The sequence below is a fragment of the Lucilia cuprina genome, chromosome 4 (genome assembly GCF_022045245.1).
Source record: "Lucilia cuprina isolate Lc7/37 chromosome 4, ASM2204524v1, whole genome shotgun sequence".
Taxonomy (NCBI): domain Eukaryota; kingdom Metazoa; phylum Arthropoda; class Insecta; order Diptera; family Calliphoridae; genus Lucilia; species Lucilia cuprina.
In genome coordinates, this window is record NC_060952.1 from 81,563,758 (window position 1) to 81,581,133 (window position 17,376).

The window sequence follows — 17,376 nt, forward strand, 5'->3', positions numbered from 1 at the left end:
TAGTCTTAGTCTAGTCTATAGTCTAGTCTATAGTCTAGTCTATAGTCTAGTCTATAGTCTAGTCTATAGTCTAGTCTATAGTCTAGTCTATAGTCTAGTCTATAGTCTAGTCTATAGTCTAGTCTATAGTCTAGTCTATAGTCTAGTCTATAGTCTAGTCTAGTCTATAGTCTAGTCTATAGTCTAGTCTATAGTCTAGTCTATAGTCTAGTCTATAGTCTAGTCTATAGTCTAGTCTATAGTCTAGTCTATAGTCTAGTCTATAGTCTAGTCTATAGTCTAGTCTATAGTCTAGTCTATAGTCTAGTCTATAGTCTAGTCTATAGTCTAGTCTATAGTCTAGTCTATAGTCTAGTCTATAGTCTAGTCTATAGTCTAGTCTATAGTCTAGTCTATAGTCTAGTCTATAGTCTAGTCTATAGTCTAGTCTATAGTCTAGTCTATAGTCTAGTCTATAGTCTAGTCTATAGTCTAGTCTATAGTCTAGTCTATAGTCTAGTCTATAGTCTAGTCTATAGTCTAGTCTAGTCTATAGTCTAGTCTTTAGTATAGTCTAGTCTATAGTCTAGTCTGGTCTATAGTCTAGTCTAGTCTAGTCTAGTCTAGTCTATAGTCTAGTCTATAGTCTAGTCTAGTCTAGTCTATAGTCTAGTCTAGTCTAGTCTAGTCTAGTCTAGTCTATAGTCTAGTCTAGTCTAGTCTATAGTCTAGTCTATAGTTCAGTCTATAGTTTAGTCTATAGTCTAGTCTATAGTGTAGTCTATAGTCTAGTCTATAGTCTAGTCTTTAGTCTAGTCTATAGTCTAGTCTATAGTCTAATCTACAGTCTAGTCTATAGTGTAGTCTATGTTCTAGTCTATAGTCTAGTCTATAGTCTAGTCTATAGTCTAGTCTATAGTCTAGTATATAGACTAGTCTATAGTCTAGTCTATAGTCTAGTCTATAGTCTAGTTTATAGTCTAGTCTATAGTCTAGTATATAGTCTAGTCTTTAGTCTTGTCTATAGTATAGTCTATAGTCTAGTATATAGTCTAGTTTATAGACTGGTATATAGTCTAGTCTGTAGTCCAGTCTATAGTCTACTCTAGTCTGTAGTCTAGTCTATAGTCTACTCTGGTCTATACTCTAGTCTATAGACTATATCTAGTTCATAGTCGAGTCCATTGTCTAGTCTATATTGCAGTCTATGGTATTAGTAGTAGTAGAAGTAGCTACAGTCTGGTATTGTATATATTCACCTTTAGTCTATAGTGTGGGTCTAGTGAAAAATTTAACATCAATAATAGTACTCTTTCTGTTATTAGTTAGTACAATTTCAAAATTTAAATTTTCCATCTCTGGTACATATACTTATGTGTATGTTGTAAGTATATAAGTTTATTTTGTTGAAAACATATTTATGTTTTTTTTTGTGTAACCTTTTCCTGCCAGTGAATGGGTGAGTGGTTGGTTGTTTAGTAAAACGAGTTATTATTGGTTCATATTTTTTCAAACATTTTTTGTAATGGAGTTTGTCTTTTTTATGTGATTACATGCAAGTTCTAATAATCTGCATTTTGTTATTTTTTTAGTTTTTAATGACATTTTTTAATGAGTAAATATTACATTCCTACAAATATACATTAAATAGAGTGTTATTTAAAAATTCTATATTAGCATTTCGGCGAAATATAAATGTATATGCAAAACTTCCTTTCGTTAAAAACTTTCAGTCCTGTCTCTTTCTGACGAAATATTACAAAAATTCTACTTGTTACTGATCCTATTACACTTAAGGGCGACCGGTTATTACTATTCGAAATAGTACTTTTGCTTTTAATGTCCCGTTATGATATCGTTTTGTCATTATGCAGCAAATATTCTTAATCCCTCAGGTCAACATTACAGTCTAGCCAATTCGTGTCTGTAATAAATTCTTTGATGTTATTTAGATTACAGTCGGTCAGACAGATATTGTCTGCAAGCGTTCCTTATGTTTAGGTAGATACCAACTCAAAAACAAGCTTTAAGTGGCTCACATAGGTCCACCTGATAACGGTCCTTTCTGATGCCCTCTTGGTAATAGGAGTTTATTCATACAGAACTACTTACTACATCCAGAGTTATACCAACCGGTTCGATTCACGATATATTCTTCAGATTTATCCTGGATATATCGTCCATACAAGTGAGAACAATAGATCCGAAATAGAGTTAACAGTAAGCTAGACTTAGGGGCATCATTTAGAGGGCAGGTTGACCTTAAAGTTAAGACATATCCGAGATTCTTCGGTTAACGTAGATGCTTGGCTTTAGATTGCAGCTTTGCTGTTCGTATGTATACTTATCTATATCCCCTGATATTCGATAATATTTCAGCTAATTTACCGCTTGTTTTATAGGAGGTATCTCTGCCTGAAGAATGCTACAATGATTGGGTAGCCTGATCTGTACCAGATGAGTACCAGAGATACAAGCCGATGTAAAATTATCAGTGTCGGCGGCGGCTTATTATAGAAAATATCGGCGGCAGCTAAATTGTCGGCTCAATTTAACTTTTTCTTGAGAAATTGATCTATAAGCGTTTATTATATTTAAAATTCTCTGTATAATAGTCTGTTATATATAAACCTGTCTCTATATACGTTTTTTCTGCAGAAATTGGTCATTATTATATTAAATTATTTTCTTAAATACATGTACGATTGTAATCTTTATCAGCGGCTACGTTTAAGCCGCCTTTGCTTTTAAGCCAAAAGAAATCGGCGGCGGCGCGGCCTGTACAATAATAAAATGTTGATAACATGTAACGTGTACATTCCCCGATAGCCAGTTCTATGTACCGGAATGACCCGAATTATTCGGCTAAGGGCTGTCAACCCTTAGCAACAACAATACAATTTTTTGCTGCGGAGCAACATATTTCGGCATTGCTGCTATGCATCGTTTTGGTTTCGTGTCGGAATTGAATTAAATCCCGGACCATGGTTTTTGCAGAGTTTGCCAGAACCGTATGCACCATATATTCATCAACAAGAGTTGCACCTTAATTGGTGCTCCGTACTTAACCACCATCGAAAGTGGTAGGAAAATTTCGTCGCCCCATTACAGCAACGGCGAGATTCATCAGCGTCGTCGACAACATCATCGTCATCTTCCTCCGCCCTCTCCTCTGCAATCTCAACAATCACGTTGCCGTTAAAACCTTCTATAGCACTCCGTTGACCCGGGATTATATCCATATTGCAGTTCAACTGCAATGGCCTCCAAAACAAAATTTCCAAGATAACCCGATATATGTAATCAGGTGATTGTAATAGTAGGATCTTCCTCAAATCCTAATCGAAATGAGGTTTAGCTATTGGTACATAATATTCTATTGCTAAAGGTACGAAGCTTATTGAAAATGGTTAAGATCGCTATTGGTACATAATATTCTATTGCTAAAGGTACGAAGCTTATTGAAAATGGTTAAGATCGGTTCATTATTTCACCTGGCCCCCAAACAACTGTACCCCCGAATAGGGCTTGTAAACCTAAATGTCGCAATTTTGGAGATAATTTAATGAAATTTGGCACATGATCTTCTATGGTACCGTAGACGAAGTTAACATCGGTCCATTATTTCACCCAGCCATACAACTGAACCCCGAATAGCGCTTTTAAGTTCATAATTAATTCATAATTAAAGCGAGGACGATCAGGTGAATCGACGCCAAAGTCAAATAATCTAAAGTCCTGTATTTGGTAAGACTAAATCTATACCGAATGCAACTGATTCATTTGAATCGCATAATATGCGGCCAGGCATGAAAGTATATTAATCGAAAAGAGGTTTAGCAATTGCATAGTTTCGAATGATGATTACATATTAAGCTCCTTCGAAAAGATTCCACAGGCGACTCTTTCATTTTGATAAATCTGGGAAAATGTAGATAACGTCTTCCCTAAAGTGCAAGGGACTGTAATAGAAGGATATTTCTCTGGAAAGTATCTAAAGAGATTTAGCTATTGCATAATCCATATTAAAGTTTCTTTAAAACAAATAGTTTTACAATTGTATTTAACTAAAATCAAAGTTGTGCGTAGCCTATATAAATTAATTAACTAATTACAGATAATTAAATAATTAGCATAATTTTATATATTTTTTCTTATTTTTTGTTAAACAGACTGTTTTAATAGTAATTTTATTATTGTAATTTACTCTCCATAAACATAATAATAACTTTGCAAAACACAAACACACACACACACATACATAAAGGACACATAAACACATTGACATAATTACATGCGTAAATGTATGTGTATGTAAAAGTAAATTTTCATAGGTTTATATTCTAAATATGAACAGAATCATCTTTTTTTTAACATCTTCTCATCAGAGAAATTTTAGATTTTTTTTTCTCAAACGGGGTGAGTAAAGGGGTCTTTACTGTTGTTCATGTTGTTGTTGTTGTTATTGTTATTCTCATTATAACAATATAAATTGCTGGCTCTGGTCATCATACCGTTTTGTTGATAATGATGTTATTACATTATAATCAACAGTAAAAATTACAACAAAAACAAAACTAAAATTGAGAGCAACAATTTTCTATGTGTGTGTGTGTTAATAAGAGTATGAAAAAAAGTTAAATTTTTTCGGTATTTTTTTTTTCGTACACCCACCCCTAACGAAGGATTCTATTTTCCATTTTACACATTACACGTTAGGAAAAGAAGGCAGAAAGGATAGACAGTCTGGCGGCAAACAAACAACACTACACTTGTACTAAATATCATATGATGCTGCTGATGATGATGATGCCTTTTTAACAATGAGCAAAATTTTTAATCGTTTCAGTCATAAAAGTTATAAGCTCGCGTTAACATGTTAAAAGTTTTGATTTCGGATATAAAATAAAACGGATATTAAATGTTGTAAACTATATATTTTATTTTCCTCTTTTTTATGTCTTGTGAAAAAGCCGTCGGTGTGTTTAACATTTTAAATATATTTATGTAACAAAAAAAAAGAAGAAAAAACAAATTTTACACAAACAAATAAATTAAAGAAATTATTTAAATATTTCATGTGTGTATAGTGTAAATAATACTGTTATATCTTAAGAAAATATTTGGATTTGGATTAACTTTTACATGACTTAATTTTGGATAATAAAATACATTTTCTTAGAGGTAAGTAAAACAATTAGTTTAGTCTAATTAGATATTTTAAGTGATTTAATCTATCTACATATGTGGATATGTACTTCTAATAAGAATTATTTTTTGATTCCTTAATTCCATTGTGTTAAAAAGAACATACAAATATATATGTGATTCAACCCTACACCACTTTATTGGGGGAGGGTATGTTTGTAACGCACAATAATATTGGTCCCATACCCATCTTAAAGCATACCAATCAGAATCATTTTCTAAGTCGATTTAGCTATGTCCGCCCGTCTCTCCGTCCATGTAAACCTTGTCATCAAACTACAAGTCTTAATTTTGAAAATAATTCAATGAAATTTGGTACATAATATTCTATTGTCCCAGGAACGAAGCCTATTGAAAATGGTTAAGATCGGTCCATTATTTCACCTGGCCCCAAACAGCTGTTCCCACGAATAGGGCTTGTTAACCTTGTAATCAAACTAAATATCGCAATTTTGGAGATAATTTAATGAAATTTGGTACATGATATTCTATGGTACCGTAGACGAAGTTAACATCGGTCCATTTTTTCACCCAGCCCCCCCCCCCCCCATACAACTGAACCCCGAATATAAATGTTTTGTTTTTTACTTTTTGTAACAGGTGTAGGATATTATATGGACGGCCTAGCCCGACTATAAATTTCTAACTTGTTTTTTGTTGGAAAGAAAAATTTTACAATTTCCTACTTGCTTTCAAGCTACATCTTCGCAAGAAGAATTATAGGTTTGTTACTCCTTTTCTAATTCCTTTACAACCTAACACTTAGATTTACCCCTGGCCACCGACTGTATAGGTGACTAGGTCTTTTAACGTTACCTCACAGATAACGAAGAGACAGATATAATCTTAAGTTTGTTTTTTATGTCCACTCTCTCGCTTACAAAGGGGACACTTAAGTGACGATTATCTCGTTTACAAAAATTACATCTGTGAAGAAAGACGAATTAGAGACAACCATACGTTAGTGAAAAACACTGACTTTTTCGGATGTACTAACTCTTGTTATGTTATTATTTGAAAACAAATATACGCTAACCCAAAGCATAGGAGATTGTAATTAAAGCGATGACAATCAGGTGAATCAAAGCCAAAGTCAAATAATGTAAAGCCCTGTTTTTGGTGAGACTAAAAGTTAATCTATAGCGAATGTAACTGATTCATTTAAATCGTATAATATGCGGCCAGATATGAAAGTGTAATATATGTATGTTAAAAACTATTTAGAATAAAGTTCGCCTTATAGTCCTGACATTGCCTGTAGGACTACGATTTCATTCCATTAATGTGTGTGCCTTGAGTGTCGCTTTGATTAGCAACTTATTTGCATAGACCTGTAACTCAAGAAATCTCCCACAAGAAAAAGTCGAACAGAGTCAACTCGAACTTGGTGGTTAGCTAAAATCACTTCAAAGCTTATAACTAACTATGTATATAGTCACATCGCTGCTGCAAAATGTTGAATGTGAGCTAATTTGTATGGGATATAGCGCAGTCCTATTGAAAAAACATATTGTTGGTGTTCATTTTAAACAATTCGAGCCAAAAAAGTCCGCATATCCATTAAAAAGATACTTTATCTGAATACTTTGGACGCTCTTGGATCTTGGAATGTTGTCGTTCTACGGATGTTCTCCAATAATTAATTAATTTTTTGATGAAAGTGTAGATTTACTTTTAATATCATTTCCACGTCTAGTTAATAATGACCGCTGTCAGTACCACTTAGATGTAATTTAATAATCTATAACCACTAAAGTATATATATTTAGGATCCTTATATATATTGGATGTCGATTTAGTGTTTTACATAAATACCTGCCGTGTTGGCCTATTTCTACGTGGTCTTTTTCAATCACTGGAAGAACTTATTGATCACTCACCACCGCCCCTTGTGTACCTTATAGGCAGGTGTCAATTTTTGTACATGGCCGTGCCGGTCCATCTACAAGCACTTTTCTCCAGTACTTGAGCTATCCAATCTCTTGCCATAGTAGACCCTTTGGGGAATGAAAGGTGTTAAAGGAATGAAAAGAAAAGGAAAAGGCAATTATTAGTTTAAAGCCAATAGACAACGTAACATTAAACACGATTTATGGTGTGACGAATACTCATATCCATAGAGCATTTACATTATCTAAAGATCCACCATTTAAACACTTAAGTCGCCAAACCACACTACTGGACACGTAGTTAGTGATTTGTGGTGAATATATGTTTATTTAGCCAGACTTAATTCAGTGACAACAAGATACAAAATCTATCCATCAATAACAAGTATACGATCCGGTGCACCGCACACAAATCTTTGCATCATCAACTCAAATCCAACATTTTATTAATCCACAGCCTTGCTCTGTCCCAAAAAATTTATATCTCACAGTGTATCAATCTTTAAAAAAAGAACCTCTTCCCGCTAGTTTGAGATCAAACCACAGCCACTACATGGATTCCGAAGTTACCTCAACCAACTGAACAGCCAGGACAAAATGCTTCGATAAAGTGGCCAACCTTAGTACCAGATTGTGTGGTGCTCTGTTTTTGACCCCGTGTTAAACCATTCCAAGGAAAAACCGAGCATGGTTACTTGGTTGGTTTGTAGTTCAGACTGCGATAGATGCACATGTGATTTCTTTTGCTCCCTTTGTGATACCTGTTTAGTATATTAAAAGAAAAAGAAGGAGAGCACTTAGCTAGAGTTGTAGCTAGAGATTATAGTGAAGATTCATTTAGAGGTGTTAAAAGAAGTAGTAGTTGCTGAAGACGAAGATTAAGATAGACAAAAAGAGATTGAGAGGAAAGAGTCTTGGACTCAAAAGAGCTTCTCATCAATGCTATTGAAGCTTATTTTCGTCAAACCAACCACAATGCCTAATGAAAACGTTTAGGTTATCTATTTTAACCCCTGATAAATCTGAGGTATCCTCCAGAGAATGACGTCCCTGATATCGAAGTCGGATGTCCTCCAATGAGAAGATGTTGGATTGATAACACATCCATCTCAACTTGACAGCTTCTACAATAGCCGTTGTAAGGTAATCCAAGTCTCATTGCGAGGCTCTTTATCAAGATTTGGCTATATCTTCTTTGTTTGTGTGCAGGTTGGCTCATTTCTCCATCTTGCTGTGAGAGTTCATAAAACATGTTATCTATGAGTCTTTTGCATATTTCTATCAGAATACCAATGAAATGTATCCGAGTCGGGCAACCTCGAACCCGCCTTCGCGAGCTTGTCAGCGATACCATTGTAGAGTCCCCGTGTCGACGTATCCATACGAGTACGATGTTTGAATGTCTCGCCACTCTATTTAAGAATGTACGGCATTCATGGACTAGTACAGGAAAGAACAATCCGACAATGAGAAAAAACGATAAAAAATTTGAAATTAATACAATATATTGTCAATAGAGCACTTACCACGTTTGTTAACATTTCGACAACTGATGTGTATAAAATTTAAATTTCGACAACAAATTGTTGCTACCAGGCGTGTATAATTTGAAAACGTCTTTTTCCCTTTGTGTAAATTTGATAACTAGTTTATAATACCCCAGGATTGCAATACATAAATTTAAGGTGTCTGTGTGTATGTTAAAATTAGTTTTCGGAAGACCCCATATATCTGAGAGATCCGAAACTCTAATTATTATATTCTATACGTTCAAGAAGAACGCTATTTCAAATCATCAAATTCGATCTATAAATAACAGAGATATGTGCAAAGATCCGAAACAACCTCTGAAAATTTCATTAAGAATTTTTGTTTTCAAATTTTATAACATTGAACCCATAAACATGTATAGCCCGAAGTGAGATCCAAAAAAAATGGGACTTTTTGCTAGTTTTTCGTTCTTCATAAGGTACTTTTTGAATAATTTTGAAACTGAATTATATAAATTTTATAAAAACAAATCCACAAGAATCTTAAATTATCCCAATGTTTTATTAACTTATACAAACCTATATTTAATCTAAATATGTAGATTTCTAATGAATGTACAAAGTGTATAATATCATTATACACCACTTAAGAAGGGAGGGTATATTGGGTTTGTGCTGACGTTTGTAATGCACAATTATATTGGTCCTATTAAAATGATTAACATAGGTGCATTATTTAACCTAGCCTCCATATACTCGTATATCGACAAAAAACTACAAAACCAAGTTCTAGCCTTAATGACCCCCATGAACTTTATAATTATAGGGCCTCATTTGACCCTATAAAGAGCCTACTTTCAAAATTTAACTTAAATATCCACAGTTTTATTAAACAATAAATAGCTTAAGTATATCTGAGACAAGGTACAATTCATAAATGCATTAATTATTAAATACACTTACTTCCGTCATTGTTATGCCAAAAACATACTTAAGATCCTAAACATATCAACACTTTACCATAGTGGTGGTGGTCTGGTATGTAAGTACTTAAATACTAATCGGACATATTTACACACACACTCACATACAAACTGTCATATGATAATTAAAATTTTACACATCTTGCCGTATTATAATCAAATGTAAGTTGATATTAAACTTAAACTATTGTCACCTTCTTTACAGAGGAGTTTAACTGCAGATACATATGTAGTACCTACTTATAGTATTTTATGTGACAATTATGTACATTAGGTTGGCAACGCTTAAAAATGTGAAGTTTATTTTATTTACAAAATAACATCTCTTAATAATAGACCATCCTAATAAAGATGTGTATGTACGTATGTTACTATATGCTAGAACTTATATGAATGACTCTACTCTTTGTCCAAACCACAACATTTTGTAGTAAAGTCACTCAAGTGTCCTATACGATTTTCATACATTCTTACTTACATATATTATAAATGTCTGTCCGTCCGTCTGTCTGTGAAATTATCTAAAGTGCAAATACCTCTTGAGGCACTTGAAGATGATTGTCTTTGTTGTTGGGGCTGCTGCTGCTACTATTTTTGTCTGGAGTATATACTGCAACAAGGTGTTGCATTTGAATTACTTGTCATAAAATATTTGAGAAAATAGAATTAACTAAATGAAGATGCATTTAGCTGTGATATTTATAAAACTATTTTGATGATATACAAAAGTACATCATTAACACATACCACATACATATGTAGCTTGTAGACACGTTTGGATATTAGTATAACCCCAGGAAAAAACTAATATTGAAAAGTAAAGAGTTAAAATACTAATAAACCTCCTTTCACTACTTCCTCATTAGTATTTTAACTCATTATTTTAACACGGTGATGTCATTAGAGGCAAGTACTTCTACGCTCGCTTACAAATAGGGAGTTGAAGAAGTATATTTTGCTTACAAAGAAGTTGTTAAGTAAGTTGTTTTGTTTTTAATAATAAAAAGGAGCCAGTGGGAATACGAACCAGGGACTTCGGTAGAATGTTCTACTCACTGCACCACTGCTCGAAGTAATGCAAAAGGCAATTAAATAGTCATTGAAATGGATGTGGTTATGGAAGTACAACCCATCACCGAGTTTTTGCTGTAATCTTATGTAAAAGAATCTGAAAATTTTAACTGATTTCCAACTGAGATATTTATCGCTTGTTTTAGATTTATTACGCACATTTTCCATAAAAATTCCAACAATAAATCATCAATAACTTTATTAAGCATTTATGAATATGGAGGTTAATATTTATTGGGATCAAGGGTAGTATAAGCTGTTAAAAATCTGGATAGAACATTGTTAAGATCGACCTGATCGAAGAACTACCAAAATATTCAGCATGACAACGCTCGGGTACATGTTGCGAAAGTTTTTAACAACTTTCAGACGCTCAGATTTTCACCGTTTGACTACGAATGCTATGAGTAGGATTCATTAAAAAGCGGGAAATTTGACAGAGAATGAGATAAGCCGAAGTGTAAAAAATCGTATTTATAGCCCTGACAATCAATCCAAATATTCATGATTCTATGGTGAGACCAAAAGGGACGACCTAAATTCTATTAGGAATTAATGATGTCTTGCCAGAACATAAAAGGAAACGAGGTGATTCACTAATGCTTTAGTTGGACATGGCCTTGGAAACCTTTCCTGTATTCTTTACACCCTGTCAACCTTCCTTGTGTTCTTTTTTTTACAAGTATTGTGGATTTACCTTCCGTAGTACAAAATTATTATTATTATTTAAATACCACATGAAAACCTTCGCTCTATAGAGACATACAACCAAATAGATCCAAAAATATGAATGCCCTTTATGATGCTTAAAGATATTTCTATATTTATCGGACCTGATGTCACCAATCATTAGCTTCTTATGTTACTCTGTTTGTTATTTTCCCGTTATTATCATAATCTCGTCCATCAGTCGCATACAAATTTTTATCCGAATGATGAAATAAGTCTACCAATGCATAAGTTTCTTCCAACATTACTTTTTATTTGACCTATTTTCTGGAACTTTATACAACTTTAACTAAGCATTTGCTTTCGTTCTGCTTACAAAAGAATCAGAAGATTTAACTTTACGATCTGTTTTTATAATAGAAGTCTTTTGTGTTTGGTAGTCTTATTTTGCCTTAACAATATCTACTAGACCTTTATTCCTTCCTGATTCTGGGTTTCTTTCAATGTTCAAAACTTCTTTAAACCTTGAGATCTTTTATTGAAAAGCTTTTTTTCTCAAGAGTCCATTTTGAAATTGGAATCGTGATCAAGTTTATGAACTAGTTTCTTGACTTATGTGTAGACTAGTCTTTAGTAAGACTATTCCTTGGAATTGTATATTGTTAGTAGTAAGTGTTAGTTAGTAGTAAGTGGTTTGCGGACTAGTCTATTTACTGTTCTACTAACTAGCGAATTATCTAATCTTAAAGTTAGTCCAATGACTAGAGTAGGAACTAGTTTGTAGAGCATTATATAGTGTAATGATTTGTCTCTAAACTGATTCATTGATTAGTCTATTATAAAAATCAAATCAATTGCTTGGACAAGGAATTAGAATCTTGAAATTGGAATTGTTGTCAATTTGTATGGATTAAGTAGTTTCTTGACTTTTATATAGACTAGTCCATGAACTGATATATTGACTGGTCTACTAATAAGCTTATTATCTAATCCATAGATTAGTATATTAACTAGGAACTAGTATACTTACTTAGACTATTATACTATTATATAATTCCTGTTTAAAATCTATCTGTCTATTGACCTTGAACTGATCCATTGATTAGTCTATGAATCTGTATATAGTTAAATCATTTGTTTAGACAAAATATTAGAAACATCGAATTTGAATCGTTGTCAATTTTTATGGATTAGTTTTCTGACTCGTGTATGGACTTGTCTAATCTTTAGTTTATTTGACTAGTTTATAGACTAGTCTATATATGGACCAGTCTATTAACTATCGTATTATCTATTCTAAAGATTATTCTTTTGACTAGACAACAAACAAAATAGTCTACGACAAGGTTCCCAGAATAGTCTTAGAACTGATCCATTGATTAGTCCATGAATCTGTATATAGTCAAATCATTAGTCTAATCTTTAGTTTATTGATTAGTTTATACTCTAGTCTATACACGGCTTAGTCTATTAATATCTATTCTAAAGATTTATTGACTAGACAATAGACAAAATAGTCTACGGCATAGTTCACAGAATAGTCTTTAAACTGATCCATTGATTAGTCTATGAATCTGTTTAGACAAAGTATTAGAAACATCAAATTTGAATCGTGGTCAATTTTTGTGGACTAGTTTTCTGATTCGTCTGTGGACTTGTCTAATCTTTAGTTTATTGACTGGTTTGTACTCTAGTCTATTAACTATCGTATTACCTATTCTAAAGATTAGTCTATGGACTAGACAATAGACAAAATAGTCTATGGCATAGTTCACAGAATAGTCTTTGAACTGGTCTATTAAGCAGTATATAATCAGATGAAAGGTTTACATGAAATTGCGATCTTTTTGTGGATTTTCAATCACTTAAATATACAATTTATTTATAAAACTTGTTAACTTCTATATTTCTATTCAAGATTAGAGACGACTATGTTAATAATAATTAATAATTAAAGACCATAGAACCAGGTTTTAGCTTTAAGTATAATACTGCTCTTACATTATGTATTTATAAATGGAAAAAAAGTAAATAAATAACATAACCATTTCTCTACACTTGATAATAGTTTAAACAAAATTTCTATAGCACTTACAGACATTTCAAAAAAAATGCATTAATTTCCAGGTGGTTTAAGTTAATTGTCCCATCAGCATATCCAATGTCACTAGAAATTGTTAACCCAAACAATAGACATATAACAACATACATATAACGCCACCTTAGTGAAGTTTAGATTGATGATAAACTTAAAACTTAATTGTGTCTTTTTTTCATTTCACATTTTGTCTCATTACAGGCAGAGTGATTTTTTTCAAATGCAAACCATAAAACGCACTATACAAGACCATTGACCGTACCGGACTACAACTAGCAGCCATTGTTTAAGGAAACAAAAACAACAACAACTACTACTACAATATACATGCAGTAGAAACAATTAACCAAAGATTTGTCCAACCAAAGGTATGAAGATAATTTGCTGCAAGGCTTAAATGTAAAAGTGACACCAAAGTGCCAACAACGTTTATTCTACACCAGACAAATAGTTTGTCTATGTGACAATAGTTGTTGTGAAATAAGAAAACACTTTATTATTAACTCTAGTGCTGTAGAGCAACAGGATAACAGCGGCCATAACAAGAATGCTGCAAAAATATCATCCAAATCCATTGTCACATTTTCTGGCGCTTCACAATTCTCAAGCAACACACCATAATGTTGTCGATGCTCACACCTTGGCATCAACCATTGCCAATGGTCATGTACAATTTCAACAACATCATCAGCACCAGCAGCAACATTCCAATCCCGCCTTGTTAGCGAATCATCACGCACAGAATACAACACACAATCATACTGCCATAGAATTGGCAGCTCAACATTTGAACTCTCATAATTCACCAGCTCATCTACAAAGAGACAACCACCATTCCCACCATCAACATCAACCTCATCATAATAATCAGCTACTTCATCATCATAACCAACGTAATTCACAAAACCACCAGCATCAACATCATCATCATCATGCACAGCAATTAATTGAAGCTGCAGCAGCCGCTACAGCAAATACAACCCTTGATGCTGGCAAATCTTTTACAATAGCCGCCATTTTAGGTTTACAAAAGAGTGCCATGGAGAATACGAGAAAAGAATACACCAACAATGTTATTAACCTATCATTAAATTGTGCTAGCAACCACCATCATCACCCCGACAACAACAACAGTTCACAACCACCCACCAACAGCACACCACTATCCGATATTGAGGATGAGCATGAACCTCATGAACAACCCCATCAGACACAACGCGATTCTCTTAACACTAATAACAATAACAGCAGCAACAACAACAACAATAGAGATGTTAGTAACTTGAATGTGAACAAGTCGAATATTTGCAATAGTTTCATTACTACCACCAGCAATAACAACAATAACAACCACAACAACACCATTACCACCGTCAACAATTCTGTAAATACTTTCAATTGTGATAATACAAATGCAACAACAGCAGCAACTGCAGCTAGCGTTTTAATGAATCATTATTTACCGTCGGCCATGGTAAATGTTTCTAACGGCTCAAATGTGGTAACCTCTGCTCCTCCCTCATTAGTTTCTTTTGCCTCTAGTCCGGTTATGACCCATCAACAACATGCTCGTGCTAATAGTTTTGTTGCTGCAGCAGCTGCTGCAGCCGCCGCCGCTGCTGCTGCTAATGGTGCTCCTTCAGCATTACAAAGTCTGCAACAATTGCATCAGCAACATGCCCATCAGACGAGTTTGAGTTTTCAAAGGGATAAACTAAAAGGTGAGTTTTAAGAGGAATTTTTCGAAAAATATTTTTTTATAAAATTTTCGAAAAATAATAGAAATTTCTCTTTTTAATGAAAAATTTATCAAAAATTGCTTTTTTATAGAATTTTTTCAAGAAAATTAAACTTTTTTTCATAAAAAATATTCAAAATTTTTTTCTTTCTATAGAAAATTTTCAAGAAAATTATGTTTCTAAAAGAAAATTTTCGGAAATTTTTCTTTTTTTATAGAAAATTTTTGGAAATTTCTCTTTTTTTGTAGAAAATTTTCGGAAATTTCTCTTTTTTATAGAAAATTTTCGAAAATTTCTCTTTTTTTATAGAAAATTTTCAGAAATTTCTCTTTTTTCTAGAAAATTTTTAGAAATTTCTCTTTTTTATAGAAAATTTTCAGAAATTTCTCCTTTTTATAGAAAATTTTCAGAAATTTCTCTTTTTTTATAGAAAATTTTCAGAAATTTCTCTTTTTTATAGAAAATTTTCGGAAATTTCTCTTTTTTATAGAAAATTTTCAGAAATTTCTCTTTTTTATATAAAATTTTCTGAAATTTCTCTTTTTTATAGAAAATTTTCGAAAATTTCTCTTTTTTATAGAAAACTTTTGGAAATTTATCTTTTTTATAGAAAATTTTTGTAAATTTCTCTTTTTTTATAGAAAATTTTCGGAAATTTCTCTTTTTTATAGAAAATTTTCGGAAATTTATCTTTTTTATATAAAATTTTCAGAAATTTCCCTTTTTTATATAAAATTTTCAGAAATTTCTCTTTTTTATAGAAAATTTTTATAAATTTCTCTTTTTTATAGAAAATTTTCGGAAATTTCTCTTTTTAATAGAAAATTTTCGGAAATTTCTCTTTTTTATAGAAAATTTTCGTAAATTTCTCTTTTTATAGAATATTTTCGTAAATTTCTCTTTTTATAGAATATTTTCGTAAATTTCTCTTTTTTATACAAAATTTTCGGAAATTTATCTTTTTTATATAAAATTTTCAGAAATTTCCCTTTTTTATATAAAATTTTCTGAAATTTCTCTTTTTTATAGAAAATTTTCGAAAATTTATCTTTTTTATAGAAAATTTTCGGAAATTTATCTTTTTTATAGAAAATTTTCGGAAATTTCTCTTTTTTATAGAAAATTTTCGGAAATTTCTCTTTTTTATAGAAAATTTTCGGAAATTTCTCTTTTTTTATAGAAAATTTTCGTAAATTTCTCTTTTTATAGAATATTTTCGTAAATTTCTCTTTTTATAGAATATTTTCGTAAATTTCTCTTTTTTATTGAAAATTTTCATAAATGTCTCTTTTTTATTAAAAATTTTCATAAATGTCTCTTTTTTTAAAGAAAATTTTCGGAAATTTCTCTTTTTTATAGAAAGTTTTCAGAAATTTCTCTTTTTTATAGAAAAATTTAGGAAATTTCCCTTTTTATAGAAAAATTTAGGAAATTTCTCTTTCTTATAGAAAATTCCAAAATTTTCTATAAGAAAGAGAAATTTCCTAAATTTTTCTATAAAATTTTTTGTAAAAACTTTTTTTAATAAAAAATTTTCGGAAATTTCTCATTTTTTAAAAAAATTTTGGGAAATTTCTCTTTTTTATAGAAAAATTTTGGAAATTATAATTTTTAATTTAAAACCCTGCTCTACATCTACTTTCAGATCACAATGGTAAAAAATCCTCTCTTAAAAATAAACGTGTACGTACCATTTTTACACCCGAACAACTGGAAAGACTTGAAGCTGAATTTGAACGTCAACAATATATGGTGGGACCAGAGCGTCTCTATCTGGCACACACTCTCCAGCTAACAGAGGCTCAAGTTAAAGTCTGGTTTCAAAATCGACGAATCAAGTGGCGTAAACATCATTTGGAAATAACACAACAACGTTTGGCTCTACTAAGACAAACACAAATTACCACCAATCCTAATGGTAATACCGAAACAGATACCATTAACATCGATACCAACGATGATGAATGCGACGATATAAAGCGAGAGGAATTACAAGAACTAAACGAAAGTCGACAAGATACCGAATCAGAATTATCAATTTGTAATGATTCAATGGATGCCGAAAGCATTTTAGAAGGAGATGATGAGACATAAGAATATGTTTTATTGTTTGTGCTCTTCTAGTAGTTTGCTAAATTGTGTAAATAAATATTTAGTATTGTTTAAATTATGAAATCTTAAGATAATAAATGTAAATATAAAAGTAAGGAAAAAAATCTGAAATAAAATTTAAAACTAACGTTGAAATAA

At 31.9% G+C, this 17,376-nt stretch overlaps 1 protein-coding gene across 1 annotated transcript; it reads left to right on the plus strand.

The window, feature by feature from the left end:
• The first annotated feature begins 13,682 nt into the window (after positions 1-13,682).
• LOC111679377 (GATA zinc finger domain-containing protein 14) lies at positions 13,683-17,356 on the plus strand. The gene is made up of 2 exons (XM_023440941.2): positions 13,683-15,108; positions 16,772-17,356. The coding sequence occupies exons 1-2, from the start codon at positions 13,935-13,937 to the stop codon at positions 17,218-17,220; spliced, it is 1,623 nt and encodes a 540-aa protein (XP_023296709.2). The 5' UTR covers positions 13,683-13,934; the 3' UTR covers positions 17,221-17,356.
• The last annotated feature ends 20 nt before the right edge of the window (positions 17,357-17,376 follow it).